Source organism: Pelophylax lessonae (assembly GCF_965119305.1).
Source record: "Pelophylax lessonae genome assembly, chromosome: 3".
NCBI lineage: Eukaryota > Metazoa > Chordata > Amphibia > Anura > Ranidae > Pelophylax > Pelophylax lessonae.
Genome location: NC_138770.1, coordinates 160,286,287 through 160,309,256, shown reverse-complemented (window position 1 = coordinate 160,309,256; position 22,970 = coordinate 160,286,287). Strand labels below are relative to the sequence as shown.

At 43.5% G+C, this 22,970-nt stretch overlaps 1 protein-coding gene across 2 annotated transcripts in view; it reads right to left on the bottom strand.

Annotated features, from left to right (window-relative positions):
• PXDN (peroxidasin) overlaps positions 1-22,970 on the bottom strand; it is a 292,748-nt gene that overhangs the window by 81,402 nt on the left and 188,376 nt on the right. For both annotated transcript variants that reach the window (XM_082249023.1, XM_082249024.1), the window contains 3 exons: positions 6,646-6,717; positions 6,485-6,556; positions 2,441-2,610 (listed from right to left, as the gene is read on the bottom strand). In XM_082249023.1, the coding sequence (XP_082105149.1) occupies positions 2,441-2,610; positions 6,485-6,556; positions 6,646-6,717 (314 nt within the window). The remainder of the gene's footprint in view (positions 1-2,440; positions 2,611-6,484; positions 6,557-6,645; positions 6,718-22,970) is intronic.

The following is a 22,970-nucleotide window of genomic DNA, read 5'->3' as shown; positions in this document are numbered from 1 at the left end:
CCAAAAACCTGAGCAATGTCTAAATATAGCAGAGCAGGAGAGGCAAACCTACAGGTGACCCGTAGAAACTTTTGTGGTCAGTGTCAAAACGAAAGTAACACAGAAGAAACAGGAAGAGGAAGCAACTCTGCCTCAAGCATAGAAAAAATTTGCTGCATGCCAGTCCTGCCTTCAGACCACCATGTGCGCCAAGCAGTCCCTGGGACCCCCAAAAGCCCAAAAGGGGTACCAGAACAAAAGGCAACGAAGGGTCCCCATTTAATGACCCCCCTGAATGACCCTTCCCCCGCAAATGTGTGCCGAAAACAGGCCGCATTATTACCGATCCCCCCCCACAGTGAAAACCCACAAGGGGGGGGAAGCAAGGGTATGCCAGTTAGGCTTCTGGGGTGACAGGAAATCGAGGGAGCCCCTAAGGTCCAAACAGTCCAGGAAGGGGCACACGCCCCCCCCCCCCCCCCCGCACGCGCGACCTCCAGGGGTGGTGGTTGGGCATGTTATTCACCATGCCGGGGTACCAGGGGGGCGCCACTCTGAAACAGATCACCTCCCACCCGGGATGGGGGTGCTGTTAGCCAAGGGGAGGCTATGACTCAGGGCGTTCCAGGTCTCCAAAGAAAATGGCCTCTGCCCCCACCTATAACTGGCCTTCATAGCAAAGAACACATGGAAGGGCAACGCACATGAAACAAACAAAAATAAAATTCCCAGTTCAATTTGCTAACCAGTTTGCTTACCAACCAAATTAACCTGTCTAACAGTTTGTGTCAAACTGTTAGACAGGTTAATTTGGTTGGTAAGCAAACTGGTTAGCAAATTGAACTGGGAATTTTATTTTTGTTTGTTTCATGTGCGTTGCCCTTCCATGTGTTCTTTGCTATGAAGGCCAGTTATAGGTGGGGGTAGAGGCCATTTTCTTTGTTGTTAATGTGTACTGGTGAGTGGACATACTGAATGCCTTTGCTGTAATACCATTGGCTGGGCTTCCATTATGCCCCCAATTACCTTTCAGGAGGGATGGGCCACCTCCAGGCTCACCTGCCCCCTATCTATCCATTAGCTTGCATGTGCTTCCACTGTGAAGACACTCATAAATTCACTAGAGTTAGGACTGCAGGTAATACAGGGAGCTGTGGAGTGGCCCTGCAGCTTACACATGCGTTTGCAAATGTGTGCTACTAAACCCCTGTTTTGACGCAAACTGTTAGACAGGTTAATTTGGTTGGTAAGCAAACTGGTTAGCAAATTGAACTGGGAATTTTATTTTTGTTTGTTTCATGTGCGTTCCAGGTCTCCGCCTTCCCAGCAAGATGCTGCACTCGCAGACTCGTCCCCATCCATCGGGGCACTGTCATGGCGAGGCCTAGTACTGGACTATAACCTGCTCACGCTCGATGGCCAGGATGGGAGACCTTAATGATCTATAATATCCAGTGCAAATACAAGCCGGCTGTTGCTCGAAGTTCCTCTGGAACTATCTAGAAAAATAAAAAAATCACAAACTTTCCCTGTTACAGCTAAGACCGAAGTCCCAGCAGGGAACTAGGTCCTATACCGGTCACTAGGCAGAACAAAAAACTGTTTGAGTATAGCAGAGCCTGAGGGGTTATGCTTGCTGGGACAGCCCCTATAGGCGTGGACAAGCCTTTTTTCCGCCTAGTGCCTATCCGTAGTGGGAGGAGCATAACCCTATAGTTTATTATTAAGCAGAGCTGCGTCTGTCGATAAACGATAGTAACATTTTTTTTTTTTGAAAATTCCTTTTTATTGAAAAATTGAGATGTATAGGTACAAAACATAGCCAGAAGTATTTCCTGCATAAGAGGAAGCTTACTATCTATCGGACCCTTCCTTGTCTGAATTATTAGAGTTAGAGATTTGTACAGATCACTGACTCTGTTCATTAATAATTAAAACATAATAAACTGTGTTTACTATGCTGCTTTTTGTGAATGAAGGGGAATCTCTATACAGAGCTATTCCTGTCCATTCATTCTGTACAGTTGAGGCTGCAGAGATGGAAAATTCGAGTGCTGTGTCATCAATCTCCTTTCTCTGTCTCAAAGGTGAAACATGAGAGGTCGGTTTAGACCCCTGGTATGCTACAAAAGCCCCTCAATGGGGCTCCTAAAAAATTGTAAAAAAAAAAAAATATATATATATATTGTAAATAAATATTAATAAAATAAAATGGTGAAAATTATAAAAACAAAATAAACTACTGACATCAAAGGCAAAGGTTGCACTTGCAACCGGCCCTGGCATTCCACCACTGAGCTTGAAAGGAAGGGCGCCCCTTCATGGTTTCTTGCACCGAGGCAATGAGGGCTCTAGTTACGCCTCTAAATAGCATGAATATCTGAGAAAGCCAATTAACCTACCAGTAGGTTTCTACCTGAGAAATACCAAGTTCAGTGTGAAAATTTTACATGCGACTCACCACAGTTCAGCTCAGCTGGTGTAATGGTGGACAGAGATCTCCCCTGGAGCCTGCGTGGGTACTCACAAGTTGCAGCAGCCTGAGCATTACCGGATTCTGAATAAATCTTCAACAGATCAGCCAACCACAGAATCTCACAATCACAGTGAAGAGCATTGGAATCCAGCCGCCTGAATGCAATTGTAGGCACATAACACTTGTAATTGCTTAGCATAAACGACGTGCATATCAAATACAAATCATGAAAACACCTCTAATTAGCTATAGCTAGGAAATGATTAGCAAAACTTTTCTCAGTGTTAAAAGATGTATTTATATATTCACGTAATAAATAGTGTATAAAAGATTTACCGCGCTAACAATGGTGATCTGCAGCCAGCAAAAAACAAAAGACAAATCGGAACAACCAATAATAAAAGTAATGCAGCGCTGGTGTAGTGTGCAACTGTAAATAAATCAATCAATTACAATAAATACGTGAAAAATGTTTCAGAAATTCAAGTCAATATGTGCAAATTATGCAAAAATTTGGCAAAACATGTTACAAATATATAATAAAGTGCATTATAACATAAACCATATTAATGATCATTGAAGTGCATAATGACAATAAATAATAAGTAAATTAAATGTAGTCCATTCAGTTCAAGGAAAGTAGACAAGTCCACCAAGGTGCAAAGTGCAGAACCTCCTTAGGTGAAATTATATTAACTCTGGTGTATGTGACCACTGATATGCGAGGTAAGAAGGGGGCTTACCAGATAAATAGGACCCAATAGAGCTTACTACTCTTTAGGTCACTCACGTATATAGAGAAGAATAGTTGTCTCTGTACCTCTGATGCTGGAATGCCTTCAGTGCATAAGAACAACCTCCAGACACATCACCCGTATATGAAAATCAACAGATATCCTCTTATAATCACAGCCGGGATGTCCTTTACATAAGCTCAATGAAACAAGAAGCTCTCATAGTGTGTATTGATAAAAGAACCATTTATTTTAAAAGAAGAAACACTTACAGTGTTCAATAAGAAAAAGCGCATGTAAGTAGTACATAAAATCCGGGACAAAGTGAACGCAACACCTGTCGATGACCCAACGCTTTTTATCTCATAAGCCCAGCATAATGTCTTCGAAAACAAAGCGCATTGGGTCAGCAACAGGTGTTGTGTTCACTTTCTCCTGGATTTTATGTACTACTAACAAGCGCTTTTTCCTATTGAATACTGGAAGTGTTCCTACTTTTAAAATAAATGGTTCCGTTATCGGTACACACTATGTGAGCTTTTTGTTTCATTGAGCTTATGTAAAGGACATCCCGGCTGTGATTATAAGAGGATATCTATTGATTTTCATATACGGGTGATGTGATGTGTCTGGAGGTTGTTCTTGAACACTGAAGGCATTCCAGCATCAGAGATACAGAGACAACTATTCTTCTCTATATACATGAGTGACCTGAAGAGTAGTAAGCTCTATTGGGTCCTATTTATCTGGTAAGCCCCCTTCTTACCTTACATATTGGTGGTGGTCACATACACCAGAGTTAATATTTTACCTAACGAGATTCTGCACTTTGCCCCTTGGTGGACTTTTCTACAGAGAATATTTTATCGATTTTCCTTGAACTGGATGGACTACATTTAATTTACCTATTATTTATTGGCATTATGCACTTCAATGATCATTAATATGGTTTATGTTATAATGCATTTTAATATATATTTGTAACATTTTTTACACAATTTTTGCATAATTTGCACACATTGACTTGAATGTCTGGAACCTTTTTCAGATATTTTTTTTAATGTATTTTTTTATTTACAATTGAACACTTCACCAGCGCTGTATTACTTTTATTATTTATACATTCACGTAAAAAAAGGTAAACCTGCACATCAAAAGCCCATATTAATTTCATATGATCAATAGGACTGAATATACAGGGACTTTCTTTAAGGTAGAAAGTAGTCTGATCTGAAACCAGCAGAATCGCCACAAGCACATGCAACTGGGCTCAGAGGAAGACCATCTAAACACAAAAGCTTCACTTATATACAGGTACATGCCCAATGCACATACAGAACATTGCATTGAAAAGTGTCCAAAGGGCTTGTGTCAATAAGCTTTGGGCTTGTGCTGATGATAAAATGCAGCAATGTTGACATCAGTTTTGGTTTAAAAAGTTGGGGTTTAAAAAAAACAAAAAAAAAACATTCATACTTATCTAGGTGGATGCAGCATTGATCCCATGCAGCATCTGTACCCCGCTACCTATAAGAATGAGAACTGAGCAATCAAAACTGCTAACTGCTCAGTTCTCGGTCCTCAGGTTGCAGAGAGACGGTGACTGTCAGTCACTGGCTCTCTGCTATACTTTTCCTTTAACCACTTAAGCCCCGGAAGATTTTACCCCTTTCCTGACCAGAGGGTATTTTGCGATTCGGCACTGCGTGACTTTAACGGACAATTGCGCGGTCGTGCGACGCTGTACCTAAACGAATTTGACGTCCTTTTTTACCACAAACAGAGCTTTCTTTTGGTGGTATTTGATCACCTGTGCGATTTTTTGATCACGCGCTATAAACAAAAAAATTTTGCAAAAATAACAATATTTTTCACATTTTTTATATGAAATTCCCCCCCCCAAAAAAAAGTAAAAATCAAAATTTTTTAACATTTTTGGCCAATTTGTTTTATGCTACATGAAATGTTTGGTAAAAAAAAAAAAAAAAAAAAATCGCAAAAAGCGTATTTTGATTGGTTTGCGCAAAAGTTATTGCGTTTACTAACAAAGGGAAAGATTTTTGTCATTTTTGTTGAGCCTCACAGGCTAGTGAGGCTAGTGACGTATATTTACGTCACTTTGCCTGTGAGGGGCTGACCGCCGCAGTAAATCTACTTGCGGCGGTTGGCAAGTGGTTAAGATGATTTGGAGATCATTTAGAACTCACCCACATGTGCATTTGACAACCTCCTGATCCGCTTTAAGATGCTTTTTTAGTTATTAAGACTTGTGTAGGAAGAGAAGCAGTTCTGATGTGGACAAAAGCCTATTGACACAGGCCCTAAAATGAACACCAGGATCATCTACCTTCACGTGTAAAGTCTTTGGGGATACAAAGGAAAAACTGATTGCTATGCTCCTAACTGACCCAGCCTTTGAACTTACATTATCTCAAATAACTCTGACCTTTTCTTTTCAAAGTAGATATGTCAGAGAGGTGTGAAGGCTGCCATGGAGGACTTCCCTTGAAAATGCTAGTTGCCTGGCTGTTAAGCTGACCTTCATGAGTCAATACTTTGAATTAACAACTCAAAATCTTGCAGATATAGACTTCTGACACCTCTCTTACATTCAAGATCACATGCTTGCTCAGGTTAGAGACTCAAAGGGGGAGATGTACTAAAACTGGTGCACTCAGAAAGTGGTGCAGCTGTGCAAAGTAACCAATCATCACCTAACTTCAGCTTGTTCAAGCTTTGTCAATAAGCCCTTGTTCACATTGGAGCGATTTGTCATGAGATATGACAGGTCAAATTGCATGACAAGTCGCAGCCCATTGCCGGCAATGGGACCGTTCCAATCAGTGCGATGCTGCACTGATTTGCAAAAGTAGTTTCTGCACTAATTTTGCCGATTTCAGGGGCGACTTCAAAAGACATTGTTCTGGAAATGTTATAGATAGGCAACTGTGCATGAATCCGCACAAATGTCTTTCAAGTAGCACCTGAAATCGAACTGACCTGCTACTTTGAAATCGTGCTACTTCAAGTGAGGTAGCACAATTTCAAAGTAGCAATAATGTGAACCAGGGCTCAAACCTGGAAGCTAATTGGTTTCTATGCACAGCTGCACCAGATTCTGTATGCACTCGTTTTAGTATACCATATCATATGCTATAAGAAAGGCTTAGGTCGAAATGCGTTAGCATTTCCAAGATGTTGTAACTGCTTCAGTGCAAAATAAAATTTCATAAAATGGAGCGATCGTGTGCCTGCTTTTGATTCCCAGGAACAGTAGTATATAGCGGATACTTACAGCCGTTTCATAGATTGCAGCTGGCTAAATGTGCCGGGTACCAGGTGAGTGATTCGATTGTTGTGCAGAAATCTATACCAGACACAATGGGAGGAGAACATTACTACCACCAACATTAAGATTCATCTATAATACAACTTTACAATATGTAAGTTACTCACAGTCTTTCAAGCTTGGGAAGATGATGAAAAGATTCTGGTTCCAATGTCTCAATGTGGTTAAAATGAAGATATCTGAAATAAACCAGGATTATATATTTCTCTATGTATTACACACACATATACATCCACAATAACAACTAAGATGGACTAGTAGTCCTAAGCAGCTCCATGTAAAAAACCCGGAAGTGATGTCATTACATCACTTCCGGGTACTCGGCGCCGAATTAAAAAAACTGACAGCATTCAAAACAACCAAACTTGGCGTTTTGAATGCTTTTCAGTGCCGAGGAGGGGTTTGGGGTCTTTTAGACCTCCAGATCCCTCCACAAGAGTACCTTTAGAAAAAAAAAATAAAAAAAATTTTTTTTTTTACATGTCCGAAAATATCAGCAGATACCGATATCCGATGACCAAAATATTGGAATCGGTATTAAAAAAACGATATTGTTCGATCACTAATATTTATAAAGCCCTGTGTACTACCAAGTGTTATTTATAATTATACAGAATGTATATATATATATATATATATATATATATATATATATTTACACTCAGCAGTTTGTGCAGCAATTAATATTAATAAAAAATATTAATAAAAGGAGACAATAAGTACAGCAACATTCCAATTCTATACAAGACGGCTATGATCTTGAACCAATTTTGCTGGGAAATGCTTTTTTCCTCCTATTGAATGCCCCTAGTACTCCAATGATCCTATGGCAGGCCATAGATGAGGCGATTTTCTTTCCAGGTAAAAAAAAATTGGTTGACTCCATCGACACAGCCTGTCCCTGCCAGGAGAACACAGTGATTATTGCTACTGGCTATAGCCGCTGGAAATAATCGCATGTAAGAATAGGACATGCTTGTTGTACCTAAGTTGATCGATGCATTGATTTGGGTACAATCAGCCTGCCCATAGATGATTCAAATCTCGGCCGGTTTCTAGAACTGGCTGAGATTCAAACCATCTATGGCCAGCTTTAGTGTAAGGGTATGCAAGGAAGTGTTTCTTTGATTAAAAACTACCAGTAGCCAATGCTAGTTTCCCATTGTTCAAAAACGATTTACTGCAAATACATTTCAGGTTGAGCATTTCTGATTTAGACAGTTCTTAACCATGAAAGACAGACATGCGGCATTTTCATTTAATAATGTAACGATGTGAAAAGGGGACTAAAATACTAACAGGAAGGAAAGCCCTACCAGATGGTGTCAGTAAGCTGCAGTGTGAGCACTAAAGTGAAAAGAAGAGAGAGACATTACAAGACACTTATTGTGTTAATGACATTTTTACAACCCAGTCAATGGTTCTTTGAGATTGACTTTGCACTTTAAGAGACCATTGACAATAAATGTAATTACAGTCTTTTTTTTTTTTTAATTCTGTTTCTACAGCCTAATACGAAAACAAAGCCAAATAAAAGCACCAATAACACATCTTGAACATGCATTGATGGTTAATTGCAAATACACTTTATTTTCAAAAGTATTGGGACACCTGCTTTTACACGCACATGAACATTAATGGCATCCCAGTCTTATGCTGGCCAGACACTAGCTGAAAAATCGTTCAAACTTGTTTTTGAATAAGGAACACTCGGCCGTGAGAACAAACAATTTTGCCATCATTTAACCGGTTGGCGACCGCCGCGCGACTATATACGGCGGCGGTCAGCCCCGGCCAGGCAAAGTGACGTATATATACGTCACTAGCCTGTCACTTCCTTGTAAACCAATAGCGGGCGCGCGCGCGCCCGCGGAGGCACGCACCCACCCCAGCTCGTTCCCCGGGAAGTCCGTGCGTGTGACTGGCGGACCCGATGTCCACCGGTCACTCGCGATCGTCCTCCGTGAAGGGAGAAAGGCAGGCGGCTGATGTAAACAAGCCGCCTGTCATTCTCCCCTGTGTAGGAATGGTGATCATACGGTTCTACTATGTAGGACCGTTGATCACTGTTCCTACACTAGTAGCCACGTCCAATCACAGTAAAAAGCACGCCTCTAGGGACACACTTAACCCCTCCTTCCTCAAAGTTAACCCCTTCCCTGCCAGTGTCATTTTGCAGTAACAGTGCATATGTATAGCACTGATTACTGCAGTAATGTCACTGGTAATCCCAAAAGTGTCAAAAATGTCAGTCAAGGGTCTGATCTATCCGTCGCAATGTCGCAGTCCCGCAAAAAAAAAAAAAAAAAGAAAAATTCGCAGATCGCCGCCGTTACGCGTAAAAAAAAAAAAAAAAAAACACCAAAAATGACAGAAATCTTTCCCTTAGTTAGTAAACGCAATAACTTTTGCGCAAACCAATCAAAATACGCTTTTTGCAATTTTTTTTACCAAACATATGTAGCAGAAAACAAATTGGCCTAAAATGTTAAAAAATTTAGATTTTTACATTTTTTTGGGGGAATTTCATATAAAAAAATGTGAAAAATATTGTTATTTTTGCAAAATTTACACTCTTTTTTTGTTTATAGCGCAAAAAATAAAAATCACACAGGTGATCAAATACCACCAGAAGAAAGCTCTGTGGGAAAACTTGTTTAGGTACAGCGTTGCATGATCGCGCAATTGTCTGTTAAAGTCACACTGTGCTGAATTGCAAAAAAAGCCCTGGTCAGGAAGGGGGTAAAATCTTCCAGGGGCCTAAGTGGTTAATTACCGAATTTTGATTGAATATCATTCAATGGACAAAAATGAATCAGTTTTACGTTCATTTTGTCACATATGCCTAATGCAAACCGTTCGGCCGAGAAACACATTAACCTTTCAATTTATCGTTTGTTCGGCAGAATTTTCCAAACTGTTCTTTTGATTTTTCAGCTCTGAAAAGCTAAAACCGATTTTCTATTTGTGCCCAATAACTGGACGAAAAATGAAAAAACTGACCAAAGGACAGATTTTCAAACTATTTTTCAGCTAGTGTATGGCTGGCACAACTCTGTAGGGTTCAATACAGAGTTGGCCCACCCTTTACAGCTATAACAGTTTCAACTCTTCTGGGAAGGCTGTCCACAAGGTTTAGGAGCCAGTCTATGGGAATGTTTGCCCATTCTTCCAGAATAGCATTTGTGAGGTCAGGCACTGATGTCGGACAAGAAGGCCTGGCTCACAGTCTGCACTCAAATTCATCCTAAAGGTGTTCTATCGATTTGAGCTCAGGTCAGCTGCAGGTCAGTCAAATTTCCCCACCCCAAACTAGCTCATCCATGTCTTTATGGACCTTGCTTTGTGCACTGGTCCAAATCATTTGGTGGAGGGGGGGTTGGACATTTTCATGCTCCCAAATGTGTGGGAACAGTTTGCGGATGGCCCTTCCTGTTCCAACATGACAGCGCACCAGTGCACAAAGCAAGGTCCATAAAGACATGACCATATGCCCCATATTGCTCACACTGTGTGGAAGGGGCTGAATACACATTTGCTATGTGTCATTTTATTCATCAGCATTACATGTGCTGTTTTCATTATTATGCCCTCTCAAAACAATTTTGTTTTTTCAATTTTCCAATTCACTAATGCAATAGGATCAGCTAAATGTATTATATGTACCTTATTTCAATAATTTAAAGTATTTAGAGTGGAAAGGTCAGCCAAAACTTGTTACTATAGACTGTAAACTAACGAGCAGGGTCCTCTTATTCCTACTGTATTAAAGTATATTGTAATTGTACTGTCTACCCTCAAGTTGTAAAGCACTGCATAAACTGTCAACGCTATATACAGTGGGTACGGAAAGTATTCAGACCCCCTTAAATTTTTCACTCTTTGTTATATTGCAGCCATTTGCTAAAATCATTTAGGTTCATTCTTCTTCCTCATGAATGTACACATAGCACCCCATACTGACAGAAAAACACAGAATTGTTGACATTGTTGCATATTTATTAAAAAAGAAAAACTGAAATATCACATGGTCCTAAGTATTCAGACCCTTTGCTCAGTATTTAGTAGAAGCCCCCTTTTGATCTAATACAGCCAGGAGTCTTCTTGGGAAAGATGCAACAAGTCTTTCACACCTGGATTTGGGGATCCTCTGCCATTCCTCCTTGCAGATCCTCTCCAGTTCTGTCAGGTTGGATGGTAAACGTTGGTGGACAGCCATTTTTAGGTCTCTCCAGAGATGCTCAATTGGGTTTAAGTCAGGGCTCTGGCTGGGCCATTCAAGAATAGTCACGGAGTTGTTGTGAAGCCACTCCTTCGTTATTTTAGCTGTTTGCTTAGGGTCATTGTCTTGTTGGAAGGTAAACCTTCGGCCCAGTCTGAGGTCCAGAACACTCTGGAGAAGGTTTTTGTCCAGGATATCCCTGTACTTGGCCGCATTCATCTTTCCCTCGATTGCAACCAGTCGTCCTGTCCCTGCAGCTGAAAAACACCCCCACAGCATGATGCTGCCACCACCATGCTTCACTGTTGGGACTGTATTGGACAGGTGATGAGCAGTGCCTGGTTTTCTCCACACATACCGCTTAGAATTAAGGCCAAAAAGTTCTATTTTGGTCTCATCAGACCAGAGAATCTTATTTCTCACCATCTTGGAGTCCTTCAGGTGTTTTTTAGCAAACTCCATGCGGGCTTTCATGTGTCTTACACTGAGGAGAGGCTTCCGTCGGGCCACTCTGCCATAAAGCCCCGACTGGTGGAGGGCTGCAGTGATGGTTGACTTTCTACAACTTTCTCCCATCTCCTGACTGCATCTCTGGAGCTCAGCCACAGTGATCTTTGGGTTCTTCTTTACCTCTCTCACCAAGGCTCTTCTCCCCCGATAGCTCAGTTTGGGCCAGAAGGCCAGCTCTAGGAAGGGTTCTGGTCGTCCCAAACGTCTTCCATTTGAGGATTATGGAGGCCACTGTGCTCTTAGGAACCTTAAGTGCAGCAGAAATCTTTTTGTAACCATGGCCAGATCTGTGCCTTGCCACAATTCTGTCTCTGAGCTCTTCAGGCAGTTCCTTTGACCTAATGATTCTCATTTGCTCTGACATGCATTGTGATCTGGAAGGTCTTATATAGACAGGTGTGTGGCTTTCCGAATCAAGTCCAATCAGTATAATCAAACACAGCTGGACTCAAATGAAGGTGTAGAACCATCTCAAGGATGATCAGAAGAAATGGAAAGCACCTGAGTTAAATATATGAGTGTCACAGCAAAGGGTCTGAATACTTAGGACCATGTGATATTTCAGTTTTTCTTTTTAAATAAATCTGCAACAATGTCAACAATTCTGTGTTTTTCTGTCAGTATAGGGTGCTATATGTACATTCATAAGGAAGAAGAATGAGCTTAAATGATTTTAGCAAATGGCTGCAATATAACAAAGAGTGAAAAATTTAAGGGGGCCTGAATACTTTCCGTACCCACTGTAAATCCTGTATAATAAAAATAACTATAGCCTTGGGCAGGGTAGAAAAAGGTTAGAACCTCTGTCAGATTTATTGATGTCTGTATCCTTGCTCTCTAAATCTGCCCTGGTGAATACTGACATCAGGACAAACCGCGATAGGAAATCTAAGATATAATAGTTGTCACTAGAATAAGAGGTAAGGGGAAATTTTCCAATGGGGACATCTGTTCCAGTGACAATAGTAAAAGGAAGAAGCTTCCACTTACTTTTCAGAGAGGTTTTTCTCAAAACTTGTTGCATCTCCAGGACAGCAGACAATAGGAAACCCACTCCTTTGCATACTACACCAGCAATGAAAACCCCAACATTTTTGTAATGTCCATGTTAGATGAACAGAGCTGGAACCTTCAGCCATTTTTATCTATGTTGCTGTTGGAGACTTTTCTTTACTTCCTGTCTGGTAAAACATTTGTCACTTGAACGGAAGGGAGGAGAAATGGAACTAAGACCAGAGTAGCAGTAAAAACCTGTTGGGGGGGGGGGGGGGGTTCAAATCCTTTTCCAATCCATCCAGAAAAGAAAATGTTTTGGATGGATACACCACCACTGCCTGGTCCCTAATCCATTTACTTCTCAATAATAGACTGGTCGTGTGCCTGGGTATCTGTGCTTGGAAAAAATTGGTTTGAAGGCAAAGGGGGTCATGCAAACCCAGATATTGTGGGAAAAATCACAGGGAAGTAGACAAGATTTTGAAGCCCTATTTCAGACATTTTTATTTAAACTTACACCGGCCATACACAGTTCGACTCTGGGCCTGTTCAGCAGGAACTGGCCAAAATTTGGACCATTAATGGAGAGGATGAATGTACCAAGTTGATCGACCGATCAACTTGGGTACAACCAGCCTGCTGAATTTGATTGTGATTAGCCGCTAGCAACAATCACTGTCTACTCCTGGCAGTAGAGGGCTTCCCCTGCCCTTACCCCCAGGAGAAGAAAATGGCCCAGCAGGAGGCATTCCCGCATCAACACTTTCTGTGTTGATGGGGAAATCAAAAAAAATTTCTTTCCTACAACCACAGGTTTTTGTAACGTGTATGGCCAGCCTTAGCTTTGGATAGGGAGGAGCAGGACAATGACCTTTATTGAGATATTGCTCTTTCTGTCCTTTTTGGAAACAGCATATTTTACGCTCTACATTGTAACTTGTACAAATAACAGACAGACTTTTGGTTGGGATTTGGCCAAAGGTAATCTGGATATGACTTTCCTGCAAATACAAATTTATACCTAACCAGAGCTAAAATGAAGGTCAAAAATAATAAAAAGGCTATAAGTTAACATATGACTGTTTCTCCTCTGCTCCACTCAGTTTGGGGATCAGCAGAATTATTTCTTATGAGGTTTAAAGTTCATCCAAATGCCAAAACATCGACTTAGATGTAGATTCCATACATTCATAATAAAAATCACACTCCGTTTTATATGAAAAGGGCTTACAGCTATAATCCCCCCAAAAATGTGTAGATTTTGAGAATTTATTTGAACAGCCCTCAGTAATATGATGGTGGTAGGAAACATTTTCAGTCAACACAGCAAACTTTGTTATTAAAAAGACCACTTCTAATACACAAAAATTATTTATAAAACAAAGCACGATATAGGCATGTCAAGGAGATTTTAATGCCTTCTATCAAACCTCAACATATTTAATGCCAAACTCTGGGCAAAAAATAAAGTTTTGTCCGGCGGAGATTAGAAAGCATATACTTACCCAATCCTCTGTTCCAGCAGCAAACCGTGCTTCCCCATGATCCAGTGCGGGACTGTTTCTGATGTTCTCATGTCCAGATCAGGACTATGGGATCGATGATGTCAGGAATACTTCAAGACACAAGACCACTAGACTGCACAGGAGGGGTGGGAGGGGTGGGTGGGGGTTGGGTGTGGGAAGAGGCAGATGATGCAGGGACCAGTCTTGTGCGGGGGAGGATTGGAGGATAAGGTAAGTACATTTCTGTTCTGCAATCCCCTAGATAAAAACAAGCAATTAAAGTGGTAGTAAAGGCTGAAAGTTTTTTTTACCTTCATGCATTCTATGCTTAAAGGTAAAAACCTTCAGTGTGCAGCTCCCCCCTTTAGTCCCCCCTAATACTTACCTAAGCCCTATCTGGATCCAGCGATGTGCATGAGACCCAAAGCTCTTCTGGGTCTCTCCCTCCTGATTGGCTGAGATGCAGCAGCAGGAGCTATTGGCTCCCCCTGCTGTCAATCAAAGCCAGTGAGGCGAGAGCTGGGGGGGGGGGCTGAGCCACACTCCCTGTGTTTTACGAATGCAGAAAGTTGGGAGAAAGCACCTATGAGTGCCCCCACTGCAAGTGGCTTGCTATGGGGGCACTCAGCGAGGGAGAGTGGTCCAGAGCACCGGCGGGGGATCCCAGAAGAGGAGGATCTGGGCTGCTCTGTGCAAAACCACTGCACAGAGCAGGTATGACATTTATTTTTATTTTTTTCTAAATAAACATTTTTCCTTTACAATCACTTTAATCCCTGAAAAGTGGTAACAGCCCCACTGTAAGGGAAAACTTATTTTTTCCCTCCCGGAGTTGGTCTTTAATCTTTCCTTTCTTTTGTAGGAATGTCACTAATTTCCTTTTCTATGATGTGAAAGCACTTGCATTTTGTGCAGTGTTGTCAGTTGGGGGACAAATGGAGCAACTCAGAGCTAACACAGGGCTTCCTTTCCTCAGTTCTGGAGGTCATTCCTGTCACGGTTACCTGGCTCTTCCAATCCTCCAGGGAGCCAGGACTACAAGAAACTGACCAGACAGTGGGATAAAGAGGAGACTGAGGAAGATATGTTCTGTGTTTTCCTCTGTGACTAATGGACCCAGAGGTAATGAGGATTTTGTCACTTGTAGATTCAGAGCTGTCATTTCTGGTTACTATCGCTAGGGGAGAGCACGGCAAGTACAATCTGTGCTTGATTAGCTGCAGTGGAGGGCAGGGGAGATATTGGGGTCTAGTAGACCCCCGAAATCTTTATAAAGAGTAACTGTCACTGCCCAATGCTATTCCATTGCAATGAAAAAAGTAAAAAAATATATATATTTAAAAGCCCCCCCATCCCCCTGCTCATACAAACAAACGCAAATAAACTAGTAGATCCCTCACTTGTACGTAAAAAGCGACTGCAAGACACAGGTATTGCCTCAAACATCCAACTGAAAGTCCTGGTTAACTCTAAATTGATATTCTAAATATGCTTTTAAAGTGTCACCTGTGAAAAATTTTAGGTACCATAATTTTTCGCCATTTCATGGGCGCACACAATTTTGAGTCTTGACAACCCCATCGTTTATATTTTATCAAAAGTTGGGTATTATATTGCATTTGTGCAATATGTTCCTGAAAATATGCATGTGATATACAGCTAAACGGATAAATATTGTGTGACATGAAAAATTGCAACTGCAACCATTTTATTCTATGGGGCATCATTCCAATCATTGTTTAATTATTTAAACTGATCATTGCTTGTTTACACAATGTCATTGAGCTGGATTTTTTTTGCACACCACTGTACATGTATGGTGTGAACAGGGCACATAGAAAACAATTGTTTTCTATGGGAAAAACGCAGCGCTTTTACCTCCTATATTAAACATCTACAGCTGAATGGCCGGTACTCAGGCACAGACTGCGGTCCACTGAAGAACCGGCGAAAGAAAAATCACTGAACAGAGCCTTTTTTAAGGAAAGTAAGATTGCTGGCATCAGGGTCAAGTGCAGCAAGACATCAGCTTTATTAAGAAATCAGTGTATTTAGCTCAAAAATGGTCTTACTCATCACTAGTAGTCATGAGTAAGGCCATTATGGCAGAAACGCGTTGACTGTTTGCGCTGTATACACCGATGTCCTAATAAAGCTGATGTCTTGATGCACTCGACTGTGATGCTGGCGATCGTCCTTTGCTCAACTGTTTTCTAGGTGCCCTGTCTACACCATTTAAGTGGTGTGCAGAAAATGCAGCTCAAACATGGTGTGAACAAGCCCCTAACTGGCACAGCAATCCAGTAAGCATTGTCACTAAGTTAAATTCTGATAGTCCACTAAGAACTAAATATTTGAGAACACTTCTCCCACTACTACTGAGTGGAGTTGCAGCCTGCACATAATGTGCACCCTTCCTCTAAAGCCCAAGTGTACGTGTTCCATGAGGCTGTAGTTTTCTTGAAACAAAACACAGAGGTTAGCAGGGCCGGACTGGGAATAAAATTCAGCCCTGGAAAAAATGTCATACCAGCCCCATAGCATTAATTATTTCCTTGTTCATAAAAGGGAAAAACATGCATTTTAAAGCAAATTTGAAGAGTGTGCCATCATAGATAAGACAGATATGAAAGCATATAGGGCTTTATATATAAAAGAGCAAATTCTAGTTAAAAGTGGTAAAAGTGCGGACATGGTACAGGACATGTCAGGGGCTGTGCGGACATGGTACAGGACATGTCAGGGGCTGTGCGGACATGGTACAGGACATGTCAGGGGCTGTGCGGACATGGTACAGGACATGTCAGGGGCTGTGCGGACATGGTACAGGACATGTCAGGGGCTGTGCGGACATGGTACAGGACATGTCAGGGGCTGTGCAGACATGGTACAGGACATGTCATAGGCTGTGCGGACATGGTAAAGGAGATGTCAGGGGCTGTGCGGACATGGTACAGGACATGTCATAGGCTGTGCGGACATGGTAAAGGAGATGTCAGGGGCTGTGCGGACATGGTACAGGAGATGTCAGGGGCTGTGCGGACATGGTAAAGGAGATGTCAGGGTCTGTGTGGACATGTACAGGAGATGTCAGAGGCTGTGCAGACATGTACAGGAGATGTCAGGGGCTGTGCGGACATGGTACAGGAGATGTCAGAGGCTGTGCAGACATGGTACAGGAGATGTCAGAGGCTGTGCAGACATGGTACAGGAGATGTCAGAGGCTGTGCAGACATGGTACAGGAGATGTCAGAGGTTGCAGACATGATGAGGGGGGTGGGATGAGTCGCAGCAGGGGTGGTGGTGAGGGGGGTGGAATCAGCGGAAGCGGTGGTGATGGTGAGGGGGATGGGATAAGTGGCAGCAGGGGTGGTGAGATTGGTGGCAGCGGTGGTGGTGAGGGGGGTGAGATCAGTGGCAGCTGTGATTGTAAGGTGGTGGGATCAGTGGCATCAGGGGTGTTGGTGAGGGGGTTTGGATCGGTGGCGGTGATGAGGGGGGTGGGATCGTGGCAGCGGTGGTGGTGATGAGGGGGGTGGGATCGGTGGCAGTGGTGGTGGTGGTGAGGGGTGTGGGAATCGGTGGCAGTGGTGGTGGTGGTGAGGGGGGTGGGAATCGGTGGCGGTGGTGGTGGTGGTGAGGGGGGTGGGAATCGGTGGCAGTGGTGGTGGTGGTGAGGGGGGTGGAAATCGGTGGCAGTGGTGGTGGTGGCGAGGGGGGTGGGAATCGGTGGCAGTGGTGGTGAGGAGGGTTGGAATCGGTGGCAGTGGTGGTGAGGAGGGTTGGAATCGGTGGCAGTGGTGGTGAGGGGGGTGGGAATCGGTGGCAGTAGTGGTGGTGAGGGGGTGGGATCAGTGGCAGGGGTGGTGGGGGGGTTGGATCAGTGATGGTGCGGTGGTGAGGGGAGTGGGATCAGTGGCAGCTATAGTGGTGAGGGGAGATTGGTGGCAGTGGTGATGGGGGGGTGCCCCCCCCATCCTATCAGGGATAAGATATGTGGGGGTGGTGAGATCAGCAGGGGGCAGTGGTGATGGAGGATGGGATCAATTGCACTGCTGATTACTGTACTTACTTTGTCAGTCGATTCCTCCTCAGCCTCAGTGCCTCTTCACACGTGCCTGCAGGGAAGCTTCTTCTGACGTGTGGGTCTCCCAGCAGAGGGCAGAGCTCCTCCCCCTCACTCTATTGGTCGTCAGCTACACCGGCACCTTCAGCTTCTCTCTCTGAAGCTATGGGCGGAGAGGATAGGCGGCCTGCAGTGACACTGCTCAGCCAGCCTCCCCTTAGCAGCGAGCAGACAACGGTGGCGGCCACTCCCCCAGTCACACACAGCAGCGGCACTTGCAGGCGGCCGGAACTTGTGGGCGGTCGGCCGTGAATGGCGGGCGGGCGGGCAGCCGGAACTTGCGGGCGGGCGGGCGGCCGTGAATGGCGGGCGGGTGGCCTGAACTTGCGGGCGGGTGGCCGGAACTTGCGGGTGGGCGGGCCCTCTGAGTGCTGCTGCTCTCAAAGCGGCCCCAGGGCAGTCGGCCTACCGGGAAATCTCCCGGTATCCCGGTACGCCAGTCCGGCCCTGGAGGTTAGCCATTGAACACACCACTGCTCATACTCTCAAGATTCAGGGCTAGTCAGGAGATATCTGTAACTTGAGGATATAAATGGATAGAGAGAAAGCCAGCAACCCAAGATGAATACCAGAATACCAGAATGAAAACCACAGATATCCTGCAGGTAAGGCCGCGTCCCTTATATCAGTCTAAATGCAAATGCTAAATGTATTATGAGAGTGTACCTTAAGGCTCCATTCATGATTTCCTGTGAAACTTTGAAGCAAGACTTACAGTGCCTTGCGAAAGTATTCGGCCCCCTTGAACTTTTCGACCTTTTGCCACATTTCAGGCTTCAAACATAAAGATATAAAACTGTAATTTTTTGTGAAGAATAAACAACAAGTGGGGCACAATCATTAAGTAGAACGAAATTTATTGGATATTTCAAACTTTGTTAACAAATAAAAAACTGAAAAATTGGGCGTGCAAAGTTATTCAGCCCCCTTAAGTTAATACTTTGTAGCGCCACCTTTTGCTGCGATTACAGCTGTAAGTCGCTTGGGGTATGTCTCTATCAGTTTTGCACATCGAGAGACTGAAATTTTTGCCCATTCCTCCTTGCAAAATAGCTCCAGCTCAGTGAGGTTGAATGGAGAGCGTTTGTGAACAGCAGTGTTCAGTTCTTTCCACAGATTTTCGATTGGATTCAGGTCTGGACTTTGACTTGGCCATTCTAACACCTGGATATGTTTATTTGGAACCATTCCATTGTAGATTTTGCTTTATGTTTTGGATCATTGTCTTGTTGGAAGACAAATCTCCGTCCCAGTCTCAGGTCTTTTGCAGACTCTATCAGGTTTTCTTCCAGAATGGTCCTGTATTTGGCTCCATCCATCTTCCCATCAATTTTAACCATCTTCCCTGTCCCTGCTGAAGAAAAGCAGGCCCAACCCATGATGCTGCCACCACCATGTTTGACAGTGGGGATGGTGTGTTCAGGGTGATGAGCTGTGTTGCTTTTACACCAAACATAACGTTTTTGCATTGTTGCCAAAAAGTTCGATTTTGGTTTCATCTGACCAGAGCACCTTCTTCCACATGTTTGGTGTGTCTCCCAGGTGGCTTGTGGCAAACTTTAAACAACACTTTTTACGGATATCTTTAAGAAATGGCTTTCTTCTTGCCACTCTTCCATAAAGGCCAGATTTGTGCAGTATACGACTGATTGTTGTCCTATGGACAGAGTCTCCCACCTCAGCTGTAGATCTCTAAAGTTCATCCAGAGTGATCATGGGCCTCTTGGCTGCATCTCTGATCAGTCTTCTCCTTGTATGAGCTGAAAGTTTAGAGGGACGGCCAGGTTTTCGTAGATTTGCAGTGGTCTGATACTCCTTCCATTTCACTATTATCGCTTGCACAGTGCTCCTTGGGATGTTTAAAGCTTGAGAAATCTTTTTGTACCCAAATCCGGATTTAAACTTCTCCAAAACAGTATCTCGGACCTGCCTGGTGTTCCTTGTTCTTCATGATGCTCTCTGTGCTTTAAACAGACCTCTGAGACTATCACAATGCAGGTGCATTTATACGGAGACTTGATTACACACAGGTGGATTCTATTTATCATCATTAGTCATTTAGGTCAACATTGGATCATTCAGAGATCCTCACTGAACTTCTAGAGAGAGTTTGATGCACTGAAAGTAAAGGGGCTGAATAATATTGCACGCCCAATTTTTCAGTTTTTTTATTTGTTAACAAAGTTTGAAATATCCAATAAATTTTGTTCCACTTCATGATTGTGTCCCACTTGTTGTTGATTCTTCAGAAAAAATTACAGTTTTATATCTTTAGGTTTGAAGCCTGAAATGTGGCAAAAGGTCGAAAAGTTCAAGGGGGCCGAATACTTTCGCAAGGCACTGTAGATGCGGCTTTTAGTTACATTCTCTGGACCAAAGTCACATCAAAAATGCATGTACCTTCTTGGTGCATCGATATGAACAGGTGCCATTTCAAATAATGGGTTGCAACTAGTCATGTCCAAAGTCGCACGACAACTCACAAAGTGCACAGGGGCCCCTAAATGAACATTAGCACCAACTGCATTGCATTGATCAGATAGTATGTATGTACAAAATAATTACTATACAATACAAACAAAGATAGCATTAGCTTCATACACTGATACAAGACTGACAGTTTAAAAGATTTACAAAGGATGTTCGATTTATACAACATAATAACCTCTATGACTGTTTAAGATACCTCCATTTTGGGTGGTGTGACCAGACGTCCCCGTTTCCAGAGACAGTCCCCGGACTGAGGACACTGACCCCAGACCAAGCCTGTCCCCGGATTAACTTAGGGCATCCCATACTGGCTGAGCAAGAGCCTGGTGGCTCGGATGCTGACACCCACTGCAGAATGATCTCGCTGCCACTCCTGCTGCTGTTCAGAAGAGGAGAGGCAGAACCAAAAATTGACTGTGTGGAGGGCTGAAGCCAGGATGTGAGCAGATGGGGGGGGTCTGTTGTGGGGGAGCAGGGGGTCAGAGAGAGATGGAGAGTTTAGCTGTTGTGGGGGAAGGGCTAAAAGGTGGCTACATAGATAATCTGTGAGAGAAGGGTGCAGAGGTGAGCTATGAAAGTGGGGGCAGAAGTGTCCTCTGTGCATAGCAAACCTTTGAACCCTGCATTCTATCCCTAACACCCTCCTGTAAATTATGCAGTCCTGTGCCCAGTGCTCTGTGTATCATATCGTCCTGTGCCCAGTGCTCTGTGTATCATCTAGTCCTGTGCCAAGCGCTCTGTGTATTATGCAGTCCTGTGCCCAGCGCTCTTTGTATCATTCAGTCCTGGGCATTATGCAGTCCTGTGCCCAGAGCACTGTGTATTATGCAGTCCTGAACCCAGCGCTCTGTGTATTACGAAGTACTGTGCCCAGCACTCTGTGTATTACGTAGTCCTGTGCCTGTGTATTACGCAGTCTTTTGCTCATCGCTCTGTGTATTACGCAGTTTTGTGCCTAGCACTCTGTGCATTATGTAATTCTGTACCCAGCGCTCTGTGTATTATGTAGTCCTGTGCCCAGCTCTGTGTATTATGTAGTCCTGTGCCCAGTGCTCAGTGTATTCGGCAGACCTGTGCCATCTGCCAATAAAAAAAAAATGGGATTTTTAACTTACCGTAAAATCCATTTCTCTGATGTTTATTGACGATCATAGCCCCCTACAGGAGTGGAATACTAAGCAGAAAAAGAATTTGGCTATGCCTATGGGCAGTCCCAGGGGGTATGCTCCCTCTCTCTGCTATAGGTACTCGGTTTTTTTCTGCCTAGTCAGGAGTAAGGACCTAGTTCCTTGCTAGGATCTCTGGTCCTGGCAATTTTTTTCTTTTTAGATAGAACTTTTTTCCTTCTGTTTTTTCCTGTGAGATCTACAATTAACTGCCGGACTGGGCAACGGGCTGGATAATCTAGATCCAGTGGTCACCCCAGTCTGGCCAGAGAGCGTGCGCAGACCTCAGCTCTGCGCTAGGTCGGCTACGACATAGCTCCACTAGACGGGGTTGGCCTACAAGCTAAATGCTTCACAAGGTTCCATACGACCGGGTCTCAGCCCAAGTTGCAGCATTCCTCCTGACCACCAGCTCCCCCCCCCCATTTTGATGGTGAGGGGTTCTGTCTGGAGCGGTGCCCACCTGGTTCCTGGTATGGCGAGTAGCTGTCCCCCATCAGGCACCCCCCTTTCATCTGTCCTCCATCTCCTACCCCCCCCCCCCACCTCCACATATGCTCCACATAGTCCTGTGCCCAGTGCTCTGTGTATCATGTAGTCCTGTGCCCAGGTGCTCTGTGTATTATGCAGTCCTGTGCCATTTGCCAATATAAAAAAAAAAATATGTCCCCAGATTTCATTTTAAAATCTGATCACCTTAATCTAGGGTCCAACAGCTTTAAAGCCCACTTGGTAATGTTACTCATCCATTCATCTATAACTATCCTAGAAGAGTCATTATAGCTTAATGGATGGATTTAGCGCCAAGGCACATTGAACAACCGTATGGCAAGTTTACTATGGTTAATAATGTGGGTGTGGGAGGATCCATATATGTTATTGACAAAAAATCTTTGGCAGGTATGCATTTTTGATGTAAAGGAGAACACTAGAGAAACCAGTTCCCTTGAAGGAGGTGTGGAAGGCATGGATGCAATGCTTAGCCACCTAGGGGTCTAACAATTCCTCAGTGAAGGCTTCCTGCTCCTGTCTTCTCAGGTGTTGGCCTACAAAGTTCCATGGGAAATTTGTCTGACAAATAATCTTATTGGGCACAAATTTGTTGAAACGCCAATTGAAAAACGAAGGGAAAATACTTACTTTCTTACTTGATGAATCATCCAATAAAGTGATTGAAAAATTACCAATGTGTGCTAGCTACAAAAAGCAGAGGCCCAGAAAAGCCCCTGATGAAGTGTGGCCTTGAACTATAACATAGCAGCACAACCCGAATTGATGGAGACATCAAAACTTTGGGGAAAGGGGAGTGCAGAGGTTAGAACAAAATGTATTGCTGCCTTACTTGCTACACCTCCTCAACAGGAACACAAAAACACATGCAGTAGGAAGGGTACATAGATGTTTTTCTCTTGATGAC